Raw genomic sequence first — 21,812 nt, 5'->3', positions numbered from 1 at the left:
GGGGAAATGTGCCCTCACACAGACACTGTCTCCAAATAAAAGCTAGGAATTAGTCAGAACCAACCCTGGGCTGTGTTTGGGCTGTTTTTTCTTCTCAGACTTGTCAGGCAACAATGCATGATTTGTTGAAGTGAGATTTAATTAGAACAGCACAGATGTTTTCATTCCTTTGTCCTATTTTTCAGTAATGCTCATTTCTCTTCTTCCATTTCAGATTACAATAGTAAACCTTATGGCTCTAATATGACCTGCAGTTTTCTGTATCTGTTGTCTCCCACCATTTTCCCTTCTCCTTTCAAAAAGACAAAAGCAAGACAGCTTCACTAGGGCCACAAATTGCTCTGAATTGCACACTTCACACTCCCTTGAATACAGGTGTAGCTTACATAGCAGCTGAGTATCTCTGTCAGCTTTGCAATTTTGTGTCTATGAACTATTTAAATATGGGCCTGACCCAGCTTCCCCAATACAAAAACAATACATTTCAAAAAACAGAAGAACTGTATCTGATGCTTCTATCAGCTGTCACATTGCCAAGCAACAACATCAGAGCACCTTATATTTTTCCACTTTATTAAAGACAAGTGAAAGGAAGCTTCTCCTTGTAACTCCAGACAATTATGGTCTTCAGAATCACTCTGAATTAAAACCTATCAGTCCTTTTCCTTCATAAGGATGATAAAGGATGCAGCGAGCTACCCAGTATAAGTAAAACACTGAACCTTACCCCCCAGGAGACACCTGGGCTCCAGCACGTGTAGGTGGGTTTGTATTTGGGTATTATGGACCATGCTCATCAGTCCTGCAAAGCTGCGGCTCATTAACTCCCACCTCCCTCAGCACAGATCCATGCAAGCAGAAGGCCAAGGACAGCACTTCATCCCAAGCACATAGCTTAAACAAGGCAGCCCAGAAAGCAATGGCTACAGGGCTAAACCCAGCCTAGTGTTGAAGGACATAGCTGTCTCCAGCTCCAGGCAGCATTTCAGGCCCCATCTCCCCACCACTCATATATCAACAAAGCCAGGTCAGATTTTTTTTTTTTTTTTTTTTTATCATATTGATACCAAATTTCAACCACGTACTTCTTCATTTAGCTCCAAACCCAGGTCCAGGCTGGTGTGCATTCCTGCCAAGCCCCATTTCATTTCATCCCACGACAGCCATTTCCCAGCACAGCAGCCCCAAAGCACCCCACGCCGCTCTCACTGGCAGTGGCAGCTCCAGCCCCCAGGTCACACATGGCCATTTCCAACAGGGGACCTGAAGAATTTGGCCTCTACCTGCCAGAAACCCTTATTTTCACACACAGCTGGGGCACAGCCAGGGAAGCCGCAGGCTGCGAGAGCTTCCCCACCACCCAGCCACACCAGGCCGAGCAAGGCTTGCTCACAGGCTACCCTGTGGTCACAGCGAGGGGGTCCAAGGCAGCAAGGGTCTACCATTACAGCACGCAGCCGGCTCCAGGCTGACCGAGGCCGAGACAACGGGGGCGATGGTACCGCCGGGGCCGTACACCTCCGCTCTTTATCCGTCTACCCTCCCCTGACCTCCCCAACATGGCGGCGGGGAAGGGCCCGCCAGTCCTCACTAGCGCTGTCGCAATAGCGCCGCGCTTTCGCTGCGCTTTACGGTAAGGCCGTAAAGCGGGAAAGAAGGCGGCCGCCTGAGGCAGTTACCGGAGGAGCAGAGGCCGCCATGGACCGGAGGAAGAAGCCGCTGGACGTAGCCGCCTCCTCGGTGAGTGAGCGAACCTGGCCGAGGCCTGGAAGAAGCAAACGGCTTATAAGGGTGTGAGGGTGACTAGGTGTGCTCCATTACCCGCAGCTGCGGGCTCCCGCGGGCGGGCCCGGCCGGCGCAGGCCGTGCGGCTCGGGCCGGGGCCGCGCTGGTGTGAGCCGCTTCCAGGGACAGCAGGACACCGGGGGGTGTCTGCTGCCTCCTCTCCTTAACCCCGACCCACTGAAGTGCACACTCATTAAAGCAAATGCTGATTTACAGGGCCATGTTGTAACGCCGTGCGTTACGCCTTCTGAAGCCACGTCTTGGTTTGGGGGGAGGGGGGCTAGCCCCTTAGCTTTCCTGGCCACTTAATCTGAGTGTGCCAGGGCTGAATTTGCCCCCGTTCGTGATGTAATGATAAAATTGAAATGTGAGTGTGTTTCCTGATTTGTTCTAAGCGACAGGAGGTCCCTGTCTTGGCAAATGGCCCTCCAGCCCTTAGGGGTGGCGAGGTGCTGCTCCTCCCTGCTCTCCAGCAGCCTGTTAAGAAGGGACCGCTGCCAAACACGTCGTCTTTCCAAATAAACAGTTAATGCAAACTGTGGGTTGCTGCGTATGAAATATTTAACATTGAATGTTTGGATGATCGCTTCTAAGCAGTGGGCTGGAGGAAGGGTTAATTTACCACACTGCCTCATTGTTACAGGGACCTGAAAAGCAAATGCATTGGTGTTTGGGACAAATATTAATACCAAAGCCTTCCACTTTCCTGATTTAATGTACATCTGTGAAATCTGTCTTCTGTAGGACTTGCAGGGAAAGTGGCACAATATCCTTTTCCAGACTAGGTTTTTTAATGTAATTTCAAGACAATACCCCTGCTGGTGATGTTTCCTAATAAAAGACAAGATAGGCATTGGTCATAGATGGCAATGCTACTTACGTATTTATTAAAAAAAAAAAAGAAAGTGTCGTGGTTTAACCCCAGCCAGCAACTAAGCACCACGCAGCCGCTCACTCACTCCCCCCCCCATCCAGTGGGATGGGGGAGAAAATCAGGAAAAGAAGTAAAACTCCTGGGTTGAGATAAGAACGATTTAATAGAACAGAAAAGAAGAAACTAATAATGATAACACTAATGAAATGCCAACAGTAGTAATGAAAGGATTGAAATGTACAAATGATGTGCAGGGCAATTGCTCACCACCCGCCGACCGACACCCAGCCAGTCCCCGAGCGGCGAATCCCTGCCCCCCCACTTCCCAGTTCCTAAACTAGATGGGATGTCCCATGGTATGGAATACACTGTTGGCCAGTTTGGGTCAGGTGCCCTGGCTAGGCATGAGAAGCTGAAAAATCCTTGACTATAGTCTAAACACTACTGAGCAACAACTGAAAACATCAGTGTTATCAACATTCTTCACATACTGAACTCAAAACATAGCACTGTACCAGCTACTAGGAAGACAGTTAACTATATCCCAGCTGAAACCAGGACAGAAAGAAAATCGAAAACTATATAAACAGTATATAAAGCAGTGGGAAAGTATATATACATTATGAAAGCAAACTTTTATCAATTCTTTTCTGAGACAGGATTTTATTCATTATGTAGTGGTTAGAAGTTTCCTTTTCAAATTCAGTAGTGTTATTGGTCCTTCTCTATTTGTTTGCCATCAGGAGGCCGGTAGAATCTATATAGAATTATGTCTGTCTTTTTCCAATTATATATCAAAGGATCAAGGATATCTTTGGGGTTTTTTAAATCGCTAATCATAATTTGCATTCTGTGGTTTTTGTATATTGTTTGCTGTAAACTTAAGAGTGATCTTTGTGATTGGATCAGCACTTCAAAGTTCCACACAAAAATGCAATCAAATGCTCATATAACTGTAAATGCCAGATTGTTTTACTGGAAATACAGTTATTACTTTATTACAGTAACTGATGTATATGCATGTGATATGTCTTGGTTATTTATTTGTTTATTTTGCTGTTGATGTAGTTGGTAGATCTCAAAGCAGAACTCTTCCGAAAGCAAGAAGAATTCAAGAAAGAAAAGCTATTGAAAGATGCTGGCATCTTTGCAAAGCCCAAAACTTCTAATAAGGTAGAAATATTTTTCCGTTGTTGTTTTTGTCATTCTTTCTCCTTAAAGTAAGGAAGTTCATATTCAAATCTAAACAAATAAATAGTTAGAGCTACGTTACTATTCACATGTAAAACCTACATGATGAGGATGTTCTTCAAATTTAATTTCCAGGTGAGATTCTTGTGCGCAACAGAAAACTTATCTCATGTTTATGCCTATCTAAATCACCACTTAATCTTTGTTCTCCAAGGAGCCACAGCTTTTGTAACTGTAGGAAAAGATGTTTCCTTTTTTCTCCACGATTTTGTATGCTTCTCTGAAGAGTGGAGGATGAGACACTCTTGATAAATGCTCTGCTGTCTGTTCCTCTGTATCACAGCGTATAATAATGAATACACAATTATCTCTCAAGTTTTACTCTTTACTGCACATGGGTTTTTATTCATTCTGTAGCTTTCTAGTAGTAGAATATAGTAATTGCTGCCACATTTGAAGAACATCAGCATTTACAGTGTTACGCTGTACGTGGGCAAAGTGACTGTATTTTATATCTAAAATGAAGGTAACAGAAACAATTCATGCCTTTCTTATTACTTTAGTAATCAGCAAGATTGTTCTTATTAATTTTTTTTTAACCTTAACATCTTTGCCAGAATAGATTTTGTCTGATTTCTCAGTGCTTTTCTTTTTTTCCCCCACTTCTCAGCTTGTCCTTAACTATTATATCATACTGCAGTCTGTAATTTTAGGACATACCTGCTGCATCCTACAGCAGAGTAGGTATAGTCTCAACTCAAACATGTGTAAGATGTTATTTACAAAGTCTTTCATGATTGATTTGCAAAGTTTGCATTATGGAGTTGAAATATTTTTTAATCATTACCATTTCAATATTTTTCTTTCTTTCTTTCTTTGTTGTTATAAAATTGTACTCCACAGAAACCAAGCATCTGGAACAAACAAAACACAGGAGTTGCAAATCGAGCCGAGAAGGATGTTGAGCAGAAGACAGAAGAGGAGCATATATTAGATAAATCAAGGTAACTCTCAGTAGAACTTGTTTTTCAGTGTTCAGAAAAGCACATAAAGCAAGTTATGCATGTTTTGGACCAGCAGTTCTCATTAGACCAACTGGTAACACCAGCATCAATTCCATGCTCTTTACCAGTAATGTACAAACTGCATCCCAGCAGTCTTATGCTCTAGGGATACCTGTCCTCACATTATCATCGCTGTCTAAGTATGTCAGGTTACTGATTTTTGAAAGTCATCTTTAGAATTAGAAGCCAGGGCAGCAATATATCAGAATCTTATAGTAAAGTGTTTCTTGGACTTGACAGAAAATGCCTCACTTTTTTGCAAGATTTACCTCATCTTCTAAATTAGTTAGTTGTACAATAAGATATATGTTGAAAATGCAGTTTATAAGGCATTTTCTGTTTTTCTGTAAGCAGTTCCTTGCTCTTCAAAATTGTCTTCTACCATTCCAGAAATTAGCTAAGGTCTTATCTTCAGTTTCTAAGATTAAGTGTAACTCCATGTTTTCTTTCTTTTTTCTTTTTTTTGTTCCCCTATAAAACAGTATTTCAGTAGCTCATACCTGCAAATAGTGGTGTAGCTTCCAGTATTTATCTGACAGACTGTAGTAGTTAGATAAAGGTGGAATACTTGTTACATCCTGTTCCTGCCTACTTGACAAAATACACTTAAGATTAATTCTGTAACTTCGCTAAAATTATTTTCAGTACTCTGGAACTGGATATCTGTGTATCTTCAGAAATGTCAGTTAAGGTTCAAAACAAAAACCAGGCATAAGTCAGCTTCTAGTAAGCATTTCAAGCACTCCTGGTACTTTCCCGTTCCATTTATCTAAGGCTAAATTGGTCATTTTGAACTGTGTTTGGAATTGGTGGGATTGCAATGTTAGTTTTTTTTTTCTTTTTCAGGAAGAAACTAGAAGAGAAAGCAAAGCTGTATGAGAAAATGACAAAAGGCGACTTTCCAGGTGAACAAAACTAGTCTAAATGAGTATTTTATGTATATGTGTATATATATATATATAGATATATAAAATTTATTTGTAAAGTTCACCCTAAAAGTTGGTATTTCTGAATGTCTGGTGATTTACAGCAGCTATGCTATGAATTCACTGCTTGTCTTCTAACGTGGGAAATTTTTTTTTGGAGTTATTATACAAAGTGATTGACATGGGTTATTCTGCTTTGAAAGGGAGAAAAATATAGGTACTAGAGAAAATAAAATTACTTTTTGAAGGACAGCCTGTCCTATTAAAGCACTATTGGCTTGTTTCACTCACTCATTCATTAAGTGGGTGGAATATATTCTGGTTTTTCAATACAGAATCTTAGAAAAACAAAATTAATTTATTCTCCATTATGCAGTGTTTGGATTGCATTGCTGATGTTCTGTCCTGCGTTCTGATTCTTGGACCTTTATGAAGAGAACAGGACCAGGAGGGGAGTCTGGCTGGTCCATATGGGAATGCCAGTCATGCAGCTAATAGGGTTAGAGAATTCTAATCTGTCCCTTTCTTCTCTCATTCAGTCCCCTGCAAGAAGTAATTATTAAAATAGAATCCAAATCTCCTTGCGATTAATCTCCAATGTTTTCTTTACTAATGTCCATCTTTGTCCATATGACCCCACTACTTTTCTCCACTTTTCTAAAAAGTACTCTAGTGACTGCTTAACTACTGCCAACACACCAAATGTTAAGCATCAAAAAAGTATTTGAACTGTTACATAACAAACCCTATACTTCTGAAGTAGTTAATGAGCAGAGAATATTTTAGTGCAAAGACTGCAACCTCTTCTGTATTGTACACAAATGATTAATTGCTTTAAAATACTCTAAAACTTCTATTCAGAAATAGTGGTTATCACTGTGGAGCCTATTTATAGCTCCAAGTTTGTTTGGCACTGAATGAGATTTAAGTATTCCCCAATAGTGTGGTCAAGGGCTTTGCTGGCAGCTGAAAAGCTGATTGTGGCTATTTTGTATTGATTTTGTGCTCAGATCTGTTCTTTTCATGGCTTTTCTCTAAGAATTGATTTTCTGCCTTAGATGAAGAAACCGAGGATTTGTACCTAGTGGATTTTACTCAGAAGATCATAGACAAACAGCACGAAGTACAGGAACTGTATCAGAGCGAAGCTGCTAGAAAGACTTTAGAAAAAGAGACAGATGATGAGGAAACTCAACCTGAAATGGAAATACCACCACCTGAGGACCCAGACGAAGAATGGTTGGTACTACTGATTGGGCTAAGCTGTCCTGACTAGTCTGTTTCTTGACAATTGCATGAGAAAGTAATTTACTCTCCAAAGTAGGTGGAGCGGCACCTTTTTTTTTTGGTTAATACTACCTATTGAGAAGAAGTGGTAACATTCTTTCATTTCACATCTCCTTAAAAGGCAGTCCTTCATGTTACTTTCCTTTCCATGTAGGTAATACTGCAATAGAATCTACGTCTAGGATTTTGAGATATCAATCAGGGAAATGTGCTATAAGTGAGACTTCGTAATATCCGCTTTTATTTTCTTGCATAGTTTATGGGAGTTCTGATCGCAGTATTGATACAATTTTATGCTTTGATGTTTTGAATTGAAATGTACTTTAGCAAAACTTGGGGTTTTTATTGTATCCACCTTCCCTTCTCTAACTGTGCGTGACTTACAAAATGAGCAGTTGTTTTTTGTTGTGTGACCTCCTCGTAAAGGAGAGAAACTCTGATGGAAAAAGAACACTGTTTTCCAGCATTTCTTCCACTGTTTAACTGCAGCCCAGCAAACAGTCTGTGACAATTTTCTGTGACATTCCAAGTAACCAGTAGTTTTTCATCCAAGATGTTAGGAATAATTATGAAACCAGTCTGACTGAACATTTTCCTTGCCCATTTGTTTAAAAAGCTTGTGGAACAGAGATTTTACTTCTGGTAATCAGTTTAAAACAGCAGTAACCAATACGAAACAGAGCACCCCCGTCCTCCAGTTTATTAGGCCAAGATAAGATTTGCAATGTAGTGTTTCAGAATAAATTGGGAGAATGAATCCAGCAGAGTACCAGAAGACTGCTAGGTTGGAAAGGCAGGTATACCCATTACCAGCATCTTACTGAAATTCAAGATGAAACTATCAATGAGCAATGGGCTCAAACTGCTTTGTGCTGTCATCACCGTAAAGTATCAGAAATTTAAACTGATACGTTTTACCGTTCACATGGTGCTTTTCTATCATTGCCTACATCTCACTTCAGTGACATGTATTATTATTAATATATTGTCCACCTCAGTGAGGCCATATACTAATGAGAATATTTGGTTGCTAGCATAATTAATGCTAATTATTCTGCAGCCATAGTTACATCTTTATTATAGAGAATGCAGACTTTTTTTTCTACTGATGTTATGCTATAATAAAAACCAAAGGGCACTGAGTATATACTAAGCTGTAGATATCCTTAGAAATTATGTAAAAGTCTTAACTTACTAAAAGCACAGATCTTTAAAAGTTTGGGTTTTGGGAACTAGATTGCCAGTCATACTTTTTCAGATGTAACAGTAATTCTTTAGAATGGGATAATTGAGGCAGCTTGATGCTAAAGAACTTTCTAGCATTACAGGACAATAAGTATAGCTCTTAACAGCTTTTTCGACAACTGTAAATTAAGTGTTCAGTACTATAAAGAGTTGAATAAGAAGCACAATATGTGCTTCAAGGGAACATTTTGCTTGCATTTTTAGTCAGCCTTTGTTATGCCAGTTGAATGAATGCTATCAGCCTGTTCTAAATAAGCTTTATACTGATAATTGAAATACATTGTAGCAATTTCATATCCGCAAGAAGTCAATGCCACATCATTATTTTCACCAGGGGAAGCAAGTACTAGGCTCAGTTTTATTTTGGTGTGAAAACTACGTGACATTGTAACTTTTGAACATTTTTTTACACCATCTTATTGCCAAGGCAAACAGCCATCTCAAAGGGAGGCTGAGTAAATGTCTATGATAAAACTGTCATATGCCCTGTTCAGAATGTATCCACTTAACCTGTGAGTCTGTTAATTGAAAGGTAGAAGAAACTGTCACACATGGACAGACTGAGAGGTGACAAATACTCTTTGGAAAGTGTTACTGCTTCTGTCTTCTGGTTCTGAGTTCTGTAAGTCTGCAAATAGAAGTTCTGCATCAAATTTCCTTTGCTTTCATTCTAGGGTTGATTATGTTGATTTCTTGGGCCGATCTAGACGCTGTATGAAGAAGGATTTGCCAAGTCTACTTAAAATGGATCAGGAGCTTCAAGGGAAAAGGTGTGGTTTCTCTAATAGAAGTGCATGTTCCTTTCAGTATTTAACATACATGTTTTTAATGAGAAGGAAGAGAGGCTGTGCTTTGTTACCCCATTCTCAATGCAGAATTGTTGATGCTACTGCTTTCTCTAGATTTACTTTAGACCAACTTCTGATGGTTACATTGTGCCTTAAAAAATAGACAGACTAGCTACAGAACAATTGTGCATGACTGTGATTTTATCAAAACTTTCTATTATAAAGTCAGATAGTATTCCAAGGCTTCTATTTTACTTCACCTTGGCAGCTGACCATTTGAAATACATGGCTGGTGTGTTGGTTTTAAATTGCCACAGAATGGAGACCATGGATATCAAATAAAAGCCCAAATGTAATTTTTAATAAACTACTAAGGGACACATTTTGATGTAAACATTGACTAGATCTATAATATCACTTACGGAGCATAGTTTGCAGAGAAAAGTTCTTATAAATTGATTTAGCAATCTCTCAGATATTTGATGCATCTTTTAAAACTGTGGTCCTTGTATGGAAATTGTGTTTTATTATACCTTCCAGAAAATGCCAGATAAGTGATTTCTGGTTCTGTTTAACCTGGAAACTGATGGTGGTCTTTTACCAATTCCAAATTCATAATGACATTCAAAATGAATTTGGTAGATCTCCATTTGTTTGGTTTTGCTCTTCTGTTAAGCAGCTGTTTAACAGCTCTTCTGTTAAAATTATTATGGCAGCAGTGAGAATAGCTTTCAGAAAATAATCTAAAGTCACCTCAGCTGAGCCCTTACTGTTGCTGAAGTGAAAATTATTCCATGCTACCAACTCGGTAGTGTGTTCTCTATATTTTAAACATAAGATGGCAACCATGAGTGCTTTGAAATTGCAGTCTCTGCATTGATATGGATAACAATTGATTGCCAAAAAAAGCTTTAGCCAGACAATAAAAGAAAAAGATCCTGCTGCTTCTCTTGGGGCAAACAAAAATATTTCCCATATTGGGTATTAATATTTGGCATGGACTTCTAGGTTAAACTAATGGCTAGCTTTTTGTTATTTCAGATACCCTTCATTTTCTTATGTTAAATCTGAAATGTTTCTGTATGTGATTGCTGGAATCCCAACAAATGCCAATAAAAGTGATTATTTCATCTCCCGTTCTATGATTTGATGATTCAATAAAGCTTCTGAGAAAGGACATAATTTTGTTTAAGTCTTTTAATAACATGTCTACTAGTACCTTGTTTCAGAGGTAGTTTTGTATTTCTGTCTTCACAATATACCATAGTCATCAATGTTGCATCACTAAATGGTGCCTACAATGACCTATGTTTTGTAAAAACTGCAGTAGTGGATCGGACCCAATCATAATTTTACTGTTTGATACCGTAAAACTGGTAAGTTCTGCTCTGTAATCCCTAACTTTTTTGTTGTTGTTGTTGTCAATTAGTCAAGGTCCTGATGGGAATACTCTGTTATCTGAAGACATGAGAAGAGAACTTCAGAGGCAGCAGTGGGAAAAAGAAGAAGAAGAAGCCCTCAGAAAACCCATGGGACCCATACATTATGAGGACATTCGAGAAAATGGTATACTTCCATACTTATAGATCACTTATCTTTATATCACCAAAGAGATTAGTTTTAGAGGAAGCAAGGGAAAGTTACTTCTTGTGCCTGTATGGCAAAGTATAGGTACGTGTTAAGCCACGTGTGTAATAACCATTCGTCCTAGTTTCAGCTGGGATAGAGTTAATTGTCTTCCTAGTAGCTGGTATAGTGCTATGTTTTTGAGTTTGGTATGAGAAGAATGTTGACAACACTGACATTTTCAGTTGTTGCTAAGTAATGTTTAGTCTAAAGTCAAGGATTTTTCAGCTTCTCGTGCCCAGCCAACAAGAAGGCTGGAGGGGCACAAGAAGTTGGGAGGGGACACAGCCAGGACAGCTGACCCAAACTGGCCAAAGGGATATTCCATACCATGTGACATCACATCTAGTGTATAAACTGGGGGGAGTGGGGGTGGGGGGATCGCTGCTCAGGGACTAACTGGGCGTCAATTGGCAGGTGGTGAGCAATTGCATTGTGCATCACTTCTATATTCCAATCCTTTTATTATTACTATTGTCATTTTATTAGTGTTATTATTATCATTATTAGTTTCTTCCTTTCTGTTCTATTAAACTGTTCTTATCTCAACCAAACTGTTCTTATCTCAACCCATGAGTTTTACTTTTTTTTCCCCGATTCTCTCCCCCATCCCACTGGGTGGCAGGGAAGGAAGTCAGTGAGCGGCTGTGTGCTGCTTAGTTGCTGGCTGGGGTTAAACCACAACACCATTCAAATTACCAGTACATAAGTCTACATAAGTCTAGATTTATTTTTCCTCAAATTGTATTTTTCTCAAATGCATTTTTCAAATTTCATTACCTCCTCCTGTGTTCTCCTTCAGGAAGCTTCACTTCATGCATCATCTAAAACAAGCCCTTTTTAGCCATCTAAAACTAATGCGATGTATATTGCTGGGATTAATTCCATGCCTGAAATCAGGGTGCATGGTGCTTGTAGTTACTGTCAATTATAAACTGAATGTAACTTAAATGTATTGATTTTCTTCTTTTCAGAGGCCAGACAGCTTGGTGTTGGTTACTTTGCCTTTTCTCGTGACAAAGAACTTAGGAATAAACAACGGGCAACACTGGATATGCTACGAGAGCAGGTACGAGTTTAAAGAGCAAATTGGGGTATGATGGCATCCTACTTTCGGTGGTCACTGTCTTTGATTTGTTGTATAAGTCTTCTATGAAGTGATGCCCACAGCTGATTCCAAAAAAAAAATTGGGCCTCTTTTTCCCTCTTGAAACATGGTACTTGATAAGGATTGCTTTTAGTTGTTTAGTAAAGGAAGATATGTAGTTGATTATAATAACAAAGAAAGATTAATTCATGTTTTTCTTTGCTGTTAAGACACTTGATCAGAGAACTAAACGTGAACAGTTAAAAGAAAAAAGGAAGGCAGCTCTAGATGCAAGGCTGTCTAAACTTCGAGCACGGAAGATTAAGAAATTAAGGGAAGCTGGATTAGAGGAAGAGGCAGAAAAATTGGAGAATGGAGGTATGATCTGCCTTTTTAAGTTAAATACTTGCTATTTCATCTTGTACTTGATTCATGGACAGGCATACTCTAACTGATTTAGGTTTGGACATTCAATATATTGGTATTACATATTCTGTATATACAATTAGTATAACTGTTACAATAGTGAGTGTTCATATAACTGTGTGTAGATAAGAAATCATGCCAGAAATAGCTTAATAATGCATGTAGAAATGTGATATGTAGATTTTAGGCTTTTTTTGATTCACACCTGACAGCAGGAATTATGTGGGTTAATTATGCCTGTTGAGGTTAGAGCTGCTGAAATTTTACTGGCTTTTTTTTAAAGATGAAGTAGAATAAAAAGTAGTAACAAGTTAATTTTGATATCATATAATATACAGTCCTACAGTTTCAGTGCAGTCTGTAAATTGGACATACAGCTGACTTTAGGATTTAGGATGATGAATTTGAGTTCTAATCCCATCTCTGTGCTGTCTCCCTTATGACACTACTAGTCACTTGTACTGTCTGTCTCCTACTGTAAAATGTAGCTAATATTTCACTATGTCAGAATTCTGTGCAAGGGATTAACTGTAAAGCGTTCTGGAAATGAACACTAATGTGCCACTGCTAACTGTTACTGTTGTTCGGAAGAATAAGAATGCAAATTGTTTTCTCCAGTAAATGAAATGGAGATAACATGCTAGTGTTCTTATTTTTACCTCATTTTCTAGCTTCAGTATAATACTCGGCACATGCCTTTGTGGGTTATTAGGCAATAAATTTTCAGTAGTCTTTTTGATACAATTAGAAAGCTAATGAAGTGTCTCTTGGTAGATATGCTTCTTGATTATCTGACTTTCCTATTATCTTTTCTGAACTAATATGCAGTAATTAAAAAAAAAAAAATCACCTCCCTGCTCAGATGCATTTCATTATTAGAATGAAATTAGATCACTAGTATGAGCTCTATAAATGCAAATAACTCTTGCTTCCTATTCCTCCTATGAAATTCATATAGATTTTATCCCATTACTAATAAAAACTACTATCTCTTTCCATAACATAGAGTTGAAAGGTGCTACTGATGAACCGGAAGCTCCAAGAGTTACTGCAGCAAGTAGAAAGGTAGAGGTTGTCATCCAGGAGAGAAGAGATACAAAGCCTGGTGTGCCTTATGTCCGAGAGTGGGATAAAGGCAAAGGTAAGGAAATGTAGATTTGGAAACATTGTTTGGAAGCAGTGTGCACAGTGCTACTTTCATTTCTATTTTGTGACGAAGTATGGTAAGACTGAGAAGCAATGAAATACTTTCTCCCTTTGTATTGATGACTATCCAGTGTCCAGTGCAGTAATTGACAAGGCATGCATTAGTGCCAGTATCTGCTATAATACCCCCGTAATTTTTTCTTCTGTATGAATTACTCTATTTCTGGATGATCCAGAGAGGTTGGCAGAATGACAGATTTCATAGTTCATAAGATTTACCGTCTTTCAGCGTGATCTTGATGTATTTCTGTAGTTTGTGCTACGTGACAGCAGGATGTATTACACTGAAACAGATACAGGACAATACTAAAAAGTGATGCAAGCAGAGACCACTTCAGTAACAACATCCCACCTTGAAGCATCTTCCTTGTCACAACAACTGATGGCTGTCTTCTAGGTCCTTCTCAAACCCATTAACTCATTTTGCACCATTAATCTAACCTCTTCACATACTGAACTCAAAACATAGCACTGTACCAGCTACTAGGAAGACAGTTAACTACATCCCAGCTGAAACCAGGACAATACTGAAAAGAATTTTACTGGTTTTAGAGAGTAGTTTTGGGAGACACCTTCGGAGTAGGTTTTGGGGATATCTTTTTTAAGTGTGGTGATCTTGAGCTGTCATTCCATTGCAGTACTTCAGAACTATTTTTAATCAGAAATCAGCAGCTGTCATAGTAACTAGAATATCTACTTCTGTTGAAATAAAGAAGTTACTGGTTTTCACCTGTGCCCACTAGAGATAATCTCATCATCTCCATCTTCTAATAACTAAGCTCTTAATGCTTTGATTTGTTAGTATTTTGATTCACGCCTAACTAGTCATTTTTCATAACCAATGACCACATTGTAAAACGATCTTAAAGTGAGTAGGATGAGTTATATAGCAGATGGTGGTTATCTTTAATGCTCAATGCTTTTGTTCCTGCTCTGTAAAGAAAGTGGACTGCCAGCTTAGCCAGCAATCTAATACTAGAGGGAAAAGTAATTGTAAATGGCTTTTCACAGCTGCATCTTCTCTGTTTGCTAATTTTTTTTCCCTCCTTTCTGACTGATCTTCAGACCGTGAAATCTATACTCAATCTACTATTTTCCCTGTTTCTAACAGAACTGATGTTTGGACAATGGTCGAAGAAACAGGAAGAACTCAGAGATGAGCGAGATCCAGAATTTGCACCACCTTCTGATTACTTTATGGGACAAAAGAAAGATGATAATTACAGAAGTCAGAATTTGAACAGTCCTGAAACCTCCTCTGAAAAACTGGAAACGGAGACAGCACAAAACCAACAGATGCCATCAGTGCAGGCCAACGGCAGCAGCACTGAAGGTGTGCCACCGTCAGTGCAGGCTTACAACAGTAATGTTCAAGATCAGTCAGCATCAACAGAGGCCTGTGGCAGTGACACTCAAGACGCGCCATCATCAGCGGAGGATGACAGTAGCGATGATGAGGATATGCTGCCATCAGCACAGGCGTACGGCTATGGTCCTCAAGGTGTGCCGCCGTCGATGCAGGCTTATGGCTATGGCACTCAAGATGTGCTGTCATCAATGCAGGCTTACGGCTATTGCACTCATGATATGCCATTTCCAATGCAGGCTTATGGCTACGGCACTCAAGGTATGCTGCCACCAATGCACGCTTACGGCTACAGCACTCATGATATGCCATTTTCAATGCAGGCTTACGGCTACGGTGCCCAAGATGTGCCGCCACCAATGCAGGCCTATGGCTGCAGCGCCCAAGATGTGCCGCCACCAATGCAGGCCTGTGGCTGCAGCGCCCAAGATGTGCCGCCACTAATGCAGGCCTGTGGCTGCAGCGCTCAAGATGTGCCATCGTCAGTGGAGGCCTGTGGCTGCAGTGCCCAAGATGTGCCATCATCAGTGCAGGCCTGTGGCTGCAGCGCCCAAGATGTGGCACCTTCAGCGCAGGCCAACAGCAGTGACACTCAAAATCAGGAACCACTTTACCAAAGTTTAGATGATATGCTGTCTTATTACAGACAAGTGACTTGAACTGAGCGAAAAGATAAGCATGAATCGTGATTTAAAGAACTGAAATAGAATTATCTTCTCAGCAAGAATATTATTTTCCCACATCTGGGAAAAATAAGTTTCTGTAAGTAGATCAAAATAAATCCTGGAGACCTAAGTTGTTTTACATCACAGCTGTACTTTTGCCCTCTTGGTTCTTTTTTTTTTTTTCCCCTCTTTATTAAAATTATGTGATTATTTTTTTTTTTTGGCAGTACTTAATTTAGTTTAGTACATGTTTCATTTCAATTCTTTGTCACTTATACCTGAACTTTGGGGTATATTCATGGCTTTCTTTCTAAAGATGAACTCTTCCTTTACTCTGTCGCTCCCCAGCTAGCTTCTGGTTTGGAGGTACTACGAGTTCAGTGATATCTGTAGAAACAGTATTGAAATGGCAGGCCCTCTGCTGCTAAATACAGAATGGTTTTAGGAATTTTGTTATCTACTTAATCTCTTGCCTTTACGAAGTGCAGAATATTATCTAGTGAACAGTGGTGGAGAGTAGTTCACATGGTTGTAATGGCTTCTGCATTCCTGAGGTCTGTATATAACTTATAATTCTGTGAACCAAATTAGAGTGGAGAGAGGCATTGCAGAAATCAGTAAATAATGGTGGTTAGATTAAGAGTAAACACTTCACTAAAGTAGAATTCTTGACAGCTGAAATTACTGTCTTACTGGTTTAGAAAATGCTCTCATAATTCTCTAAGTGCATTTTTCTTGCATCATCTGTTGTACTTATGGCTTTATTTTATTTAAAACTTTTTTCCAAAAACTGTGATATAGCAGTCATTATATATAAAAGAAGACCGACCTCTACCAAACAAGCTTTTATTTCAGAATCTTAGTAAACAATAATAATTCTTGTTTACCATGTAGAACATTTTTATTTCTGAAGGTAATTTAGATGCCCCATTTGTATTTTAAAAGCTCGTACAAGGGTAAGACCTAGAAAAGCAGGTTAGAATGGGCAATTTCATAGATTGTCTAAAGTTAAATGACGATACTGTCAAAATAGTGAACATTTGAACAAAACAGTGAACTAGCCAAAGAGACAGAGATAATGTGCTACTCTTGTGTGCTTCATTCAGATCTCAGGCTGCTTTGCAAAGCCTGTTGAACAGCAATGTGTTCAAGGTGACTGAGCAAACTTAGCGGCATGCAGAACACATTCACTGTCCCCAAACTCTGTTTTAACCTCAGCTAGTAAACACACTGTATCGCTGGCTTTTGCACAGGAATTTGCAGAGCAGGAATAACACCTCACAGGAGGAATAACATTCCACAAGAGCACAGGTGGTACGATTTTAAAGCCACAAAATACCCCAGTCTTATCCTTACCAAATGTTGAAGAGACTGGAGCTTTATGATAACTTTGGGTTTCTGTTTCTCTGAACAGACCTAGAACTTGAGGATAGTATGACACTATTAATGGCCACATCCACCTGAAATGCACTGAAGGCTTAGCAGCAGCTCATTGTTTCTGCTGCTGCTGACACTGACCTAAACTCAGCTGTTGCGTGTGGTGTTAGGGCGTATATTTCTTCCTTTCCTTGAATCTCTTCAGTATGAATAAAGAACCTGAAAATAAATAATGATCATATACTAATGACTGAAAGGAAGAGGAAGATGTTACAAACCCATCTGGTTTTACCAAATGTGAATGCAGGCTTTTTTTCTCATAAATTTGGTACAATCTCAGGTTAGTCAATATCCATGAGATGGCAGTCTAGTCTTACTGATTTGCTATAAGAAATTCTGCCAGTATATACCTATTTTCTGCTATTTATTTCATAATAACATTGAAGTAGTCTCTGATGAGCCTGATCTGAGAAGAATTTTTCAAATGCTGTGTCACCTCGCATTTAATTTTGAGTTTAAAACAGTTGCATTGTGTTTTAGCAGCTTTCTACCACAAAGGTAAGAAGTGGTCAAAACACAAATTTCAAATTTGACTAGTTAGGAAAACAGTCTCCTTTCAGTGCCACCAGTTGTTGAACTTGTACATAGAAACAGATGTTAAATGTTGTAATGTTTTGTAAAGAAGTGTTTGGTTGCCCACAGAGTAAGCAAGGCAAAAGCTAATTGCTAAGCTAGAGTTATTTGCAAAGACCCTACTACTTCTTAAGGGTACCAGACTACTTTGATTAAATTTCCCAGGTATCCACTACCAGATTTCACTGCTGTGCCTCACCATACCTTTGTCCTCATGCTTAAGTGGTACAGGAACATGTCTGACATCATCTTGACAAAAGTGACTTAATAGTGACTGTCATGTTTAAACTAACTAATTGGGGCAGACTGGTTGTTACAGCACTAGCACAGGAAATGAAGGACCTCATTCAGATTCCTACTGTCTGTCTGGGAAAGCTTTGTTCAAATGATGTAACTTTTATGTACATGAGTGAATGGTAAGTTTGGACTCAAAACAGCTTAGCTGTATGTTGGAATAAACGCTGGAATAAACATCTAAGATTTCACTTGTAATGGGCAATTTCAATGTCTGAGGCAGGGTAGAATTGGTTTCCAGCTTAGAAACGCTGCTTTTTAAAACAGGTAATGCATTTAGAAGTATTCTATGAAATCTATTGGAAGAACAATCCCTTTTGACCAGAGATGCTTTAACTAATCCATATTTAAATTTCATAGCAAGAAAGAATTTAGTACTATAGTTTCTTGGTTCCTACAAATAAGATCAGACTGAATGAGCACTTCTGTTTGAAAGAAATTGAAAAGAAAATATTTTAAAAACTGACGTGTTTTATATTTTTGAAAGGTCATAACTTAGAAACCACTATAATGCCCTTGGAAGATGGTGGTTCAAATGATACCATTACAGTTTGGAGAAAAGAGAAATGGAAGATGGATATTGGTGGGCCTGCTAAAGGCTGTAAAGGAATCACTAGTCCATGTGAGTTAGACCCAGGAGCTCTGTGCTTGAACTGCCATTGTATCTCTGTGTTACATTGTGTCCTTCTTTCTTTTTGTTTGTTTAAGGCAGCTGTGGGAGGGAGGATCAACTAGAACGTAAAAGCATGACAAACTCCCCAGTGTTTTGAAGCTCACTTGGCAGTGCAGTGAAGCAATTTAGGATGTTTTGGGTTGTGTACTTCATGCTTTTTTAGCCACTCTCAGTCTAGAATCACAGTACAGTACAATTATTTATTAATTAAGCTTCAGAATATTATTCTGAAGTCAGATAATACCACTGTCCCCATTTTGCGGAAAGAAGAAAACTGAAATGCAAAATGTCTCATGCAAGGTCACAGAGCAAGTCCGTGGTAGAGCAGAAGTTCAAACCCCGTTCTCCAGGCTGGCTGACTTATGCTAGAGAAGTTTCATATTTAAGACCTCACATGAATCAGTATGTGGAACTCAGAGTAGGGTATGATTTTCTTGGAGCTGAACTAACTCTAAAGAGTGGGCAAAGTACTTCAGACATTAGAGCTCGACTTGAATTCATTATGGCAATCATATCCTTCAATGGATTTCCCTATAAACAGTATTTGCATCTATTCTGCTACTGTTTTAATCATTGACATTCATTTCCTACTGACTTCTGGGCTTTGTTTCTTCTGTGTCCTTCAGACTGTGGGTAATTCTCTCTCTCTCTCTCTCTATATATATGTGTGTGATTTAGGAGCTATATTGTCTTTGTATTAGTTTAACACTGAGCTGGAGCTGCACTGAGGAATGAAATGTCATTTATTACATAGCATTATGTAAAAAGATACGATCAAAGTGTTCCTTTGTTCAGCTTCATTTCCATAGCGTAATACTAAACACAGGAGGATTCTTGGCCAGGAAGGCAGTTCAATGTCTACATTAAACTAAAGCCTATTGAGAACAGCTCTCCCACAGCAGCAATCTGTCACTTTGCCATTTGGTCTCTTTCCCTCTTGTCTTGATTTTTGGCTGAAACACTTTTGCATATTCTCTCATGCTGTGGAGCACACATTTCTATTCAATCTGCTTCATTCTTATTTCACTCAGACCACCTCAAGTTAGCTTCACTGTGATTGGCAACCTCATTCATTTCATTTAGTAACTCCTGGGGCAAACAATTGCTTATTGATACACTGCCAAGGTTATACATTTCTCTCATATTCTGGCCAGAGCTAGAGGACATTGTCTCCCATTCCCTCTTCCTCATTTTAAATGACCACCCCCAAGTTGCCTACTTTGACACCAGCAGAAGGAGAGTGTGCACTTGGGCTATGTTGGTAAGGATCTGCCACCGTCAGTATATGACTGGTGTAAGTAAAGTAAAGCAAGCTTGTGTATTCACTCTTCTCTGAGCATGCAAAATTGTGAGCACACTGTATCTATGGTTGCATTTCATGTGTTGGAACCGAGCTCTTTGCTAAGAGGTACCAGTGGTGGCTCATGTTGCCTTCAGTGTTCTGCACAGAGCCAGGGGCAGTCCCTAGCTCTTGGGCAACATATCTAAGGCAGCTTTGTCCTATATATTTGTATGAATAGTTTTCTGATACACAAGTTAACTTTGTCGAAAATGCAAAAAGCATTCAAGCAAGCTTGAATCTGGCTGGCACGACTCAATCTGATCTCCAGAGAAGTACCTTTAGAGAAGACAATTTTCTCCGTGTCACCAAAGGCTGATTTTCACCCCCTTAGAGGGCAGCAGGAATCTGGATCTGACTATGAACTATTAGCATGTCAGCTAAGACTGCCTTCTGGCTGCAATTCTGTAACATAGAGGCAGATACTGTATCAGTCACATTGTCCTCCTTAACTGTTTTTAATACAAATAGCTCTCCAAGTCTTTTAGTGTCCAGGAGACCTGGTACTGATACCAGTTCTATCAGTAGCTCTAGAGCTGTTAAGATCTAGTCCTGCTAGACACTAATGTCTCCCATCTTGTAGTAAACTTGGACCAAGATCTTCCCTCCTCTCCCTTTTTTTGGTCTGTTGAAATTTTGCTTAAAATTTATGTCCAACTTTGACCCATAAGACCCAAGATACTGACTTTGCGTCTTAAAGTAGTTAAAGAGGTTAAACAGAGGCAAGAGCAAATGTAAAAACATATCTGGAGTTGGTTAGCATACAGATGATTGGATTAATTTACCCCTCTGTCAAAGATATGGCCTCAAGCAGGCATAACAACTTGAACTTTAATAAAAATTCAATTGAAATGTAACAGTTCTAGCTGGATGTTTACTTTGTAATTAAGAAAGTGCTTTGCTTTCTTTCTCTAATTAAACCAAATAAAATTCCATTTTCACAGTCAGAGAAGTAAATACTATCCTTAGGAAGCATCTAAAGAAGAAAAATAACCCCTATAGGTCTTCTGGAAAGTTTAAAATTAGTTCAGCCTCATTTAAAGACAGGGATCCAGAGGCAATGCAAGATGTTGCTCTGGCGTTGTGCTGCCAGCCCAGCCACTAACTCATGTCATGATTTGAGACACAGAGGTGCCTGATCATGTTCAGCCACCACCACACTCAGTTATTAATGTGCTTTGACCTTTTAAGTGCAAAATGACTGAAACGTTACATATATTTACAGTAATGTGGGCTTTTGCTGACAGAAGTGTTGTATGACTATAACTGCTGCAGTTACCCAGCCTTCCAGCTCAGATTGCAGCTGTGACCAGAATTCAGAGAATGATCCTTCTGCCTATATCCCTCAGAGAGGCTTCTAGCCTTTATCCAGAGCTGCCAAAACCATTCAGTGCTTATCCTGTATTGCTCTAGCTGCTCTTTTCACTTGGACCAGTGTAGATCACCTAAATTTATTCATATTGGTTGTGAAATATCTTAGTACTCGGGTAAGAAAGCCAGAGTAGCTTCATCAGAGACACTAAGGAGCCAATGTACCATAGGTGTATGACAACTAACAGTTTAATCTTTTGTCGTAACAATCTCTCTCTCATTTTGTTTACCCTCAGACCCCCCTTGATGTTTACAAGGACATTTTCTCTTATTTTCCCTTAGCTGCACCACTATGGTGGCTGCACCCCTAAGACTGTAGCATACAGGAACACCAGAGATCCTCTCCCCGATAGCATCCAAGGCTACCCCTTTCTCCAAAACCACCAAACTAACACCAGAGCTGATTCACTGAAAGCTTGAAAAGACGGGCGTGTTTTCAGACCAGAAAGAGGTCATCACACTGTTCTGTCTTCTAGAAGATCCAGCTCCCCCCCAAAATGGATACCTAACTTCTGCATAAAGGACATTCACAAAACTATTAACGTAAACCCTTGCACCATCAGAGCTGGTGGGATGCTGTGCCACAAAA

The 21,812-nt window shown here is 39.4% G+C and overlaps 1 protein-coding gene across 1 annotated transcript; it reads left to right on the top strand.

Moving 5' to 3' along the window:
* The first annotated feature begins 1,562 nt into the window (after positions 1 to 1,562).
* CCDC174 (coiled-coil domain containing 174) lies at positions 1,563 to 18,031 on the top strand. Its single transcript, XM_069812124.1, has 11 exons — positions 1,563 to 1,740; positions 3,728 to 3,832; positions 4,754 to 4,854; positions 5,761 to 5,819; positions 6,899 to 7,079; positions 9,047 to 9,142; positions 10,590 to 10,726; positions 11,761 to 11,855; positions 12,104 to 12,251; positions 13,306 to 13,440; positions 14,617 to 18,031. The coding sequence occupies exons 1-11, from the start codon at positions 1,699 to 1,701 to the stop codon at positions 15,528 to 15,530; spliced, it is 2,013 nt and encodes a 670-aa protein (XP_069668225.1). The 5' UTR covers positions 1,563 to 1,698; the 3' UTR covers positions 15,531 to 18,031.
* The last annotated feature ends 3,781 nt before the right edge of the window (positions 18,032 to 21,812 follow it).

This window comes from Haliaeetus albicilla, chromosome 24 (genome assembly GCF_947461875.1).
Source record: "Haliaeetus albicilla chromosome 24, bHalAlb1.1, whole genome shotgun sequence".
In the NCBI taxonomy this organism is placed as follows: domain Eukaryota; kingdom Metazoa; phylum Chordata; class Aves; order Accipitriformes; family Accipitridae; genus Haliaeetus; species Haliaeetus albicilla.
This window is presented reverse-complemented; position numbering and strand designations above follow the sequence as displayed.

Bases quoted from the DNA above. Each gene is read 5' to 3' on its own strand.
- CCDC174 (XM_069812124.1), top strand. From the start codon at position 1,699: ATGGACCGGAGGAAGAAGCCGCTGGACGTAGCCGCCTCCTCG. The intron at 4,855-5,760 runs GTAACTCTCAGT...TTTCTTTTTCAG, and splicing joins CATATATTAGATAAATCAAG to GAAGAAACTAGAAGAGAAAG. The intron at 5,820-6,898 runs GTGAACAAAACT...TTTCTGCCTTAG, and splicing joins GACAAAAGGCGACTTTCCAG to ATGAAGAAACCGAGGATTTG.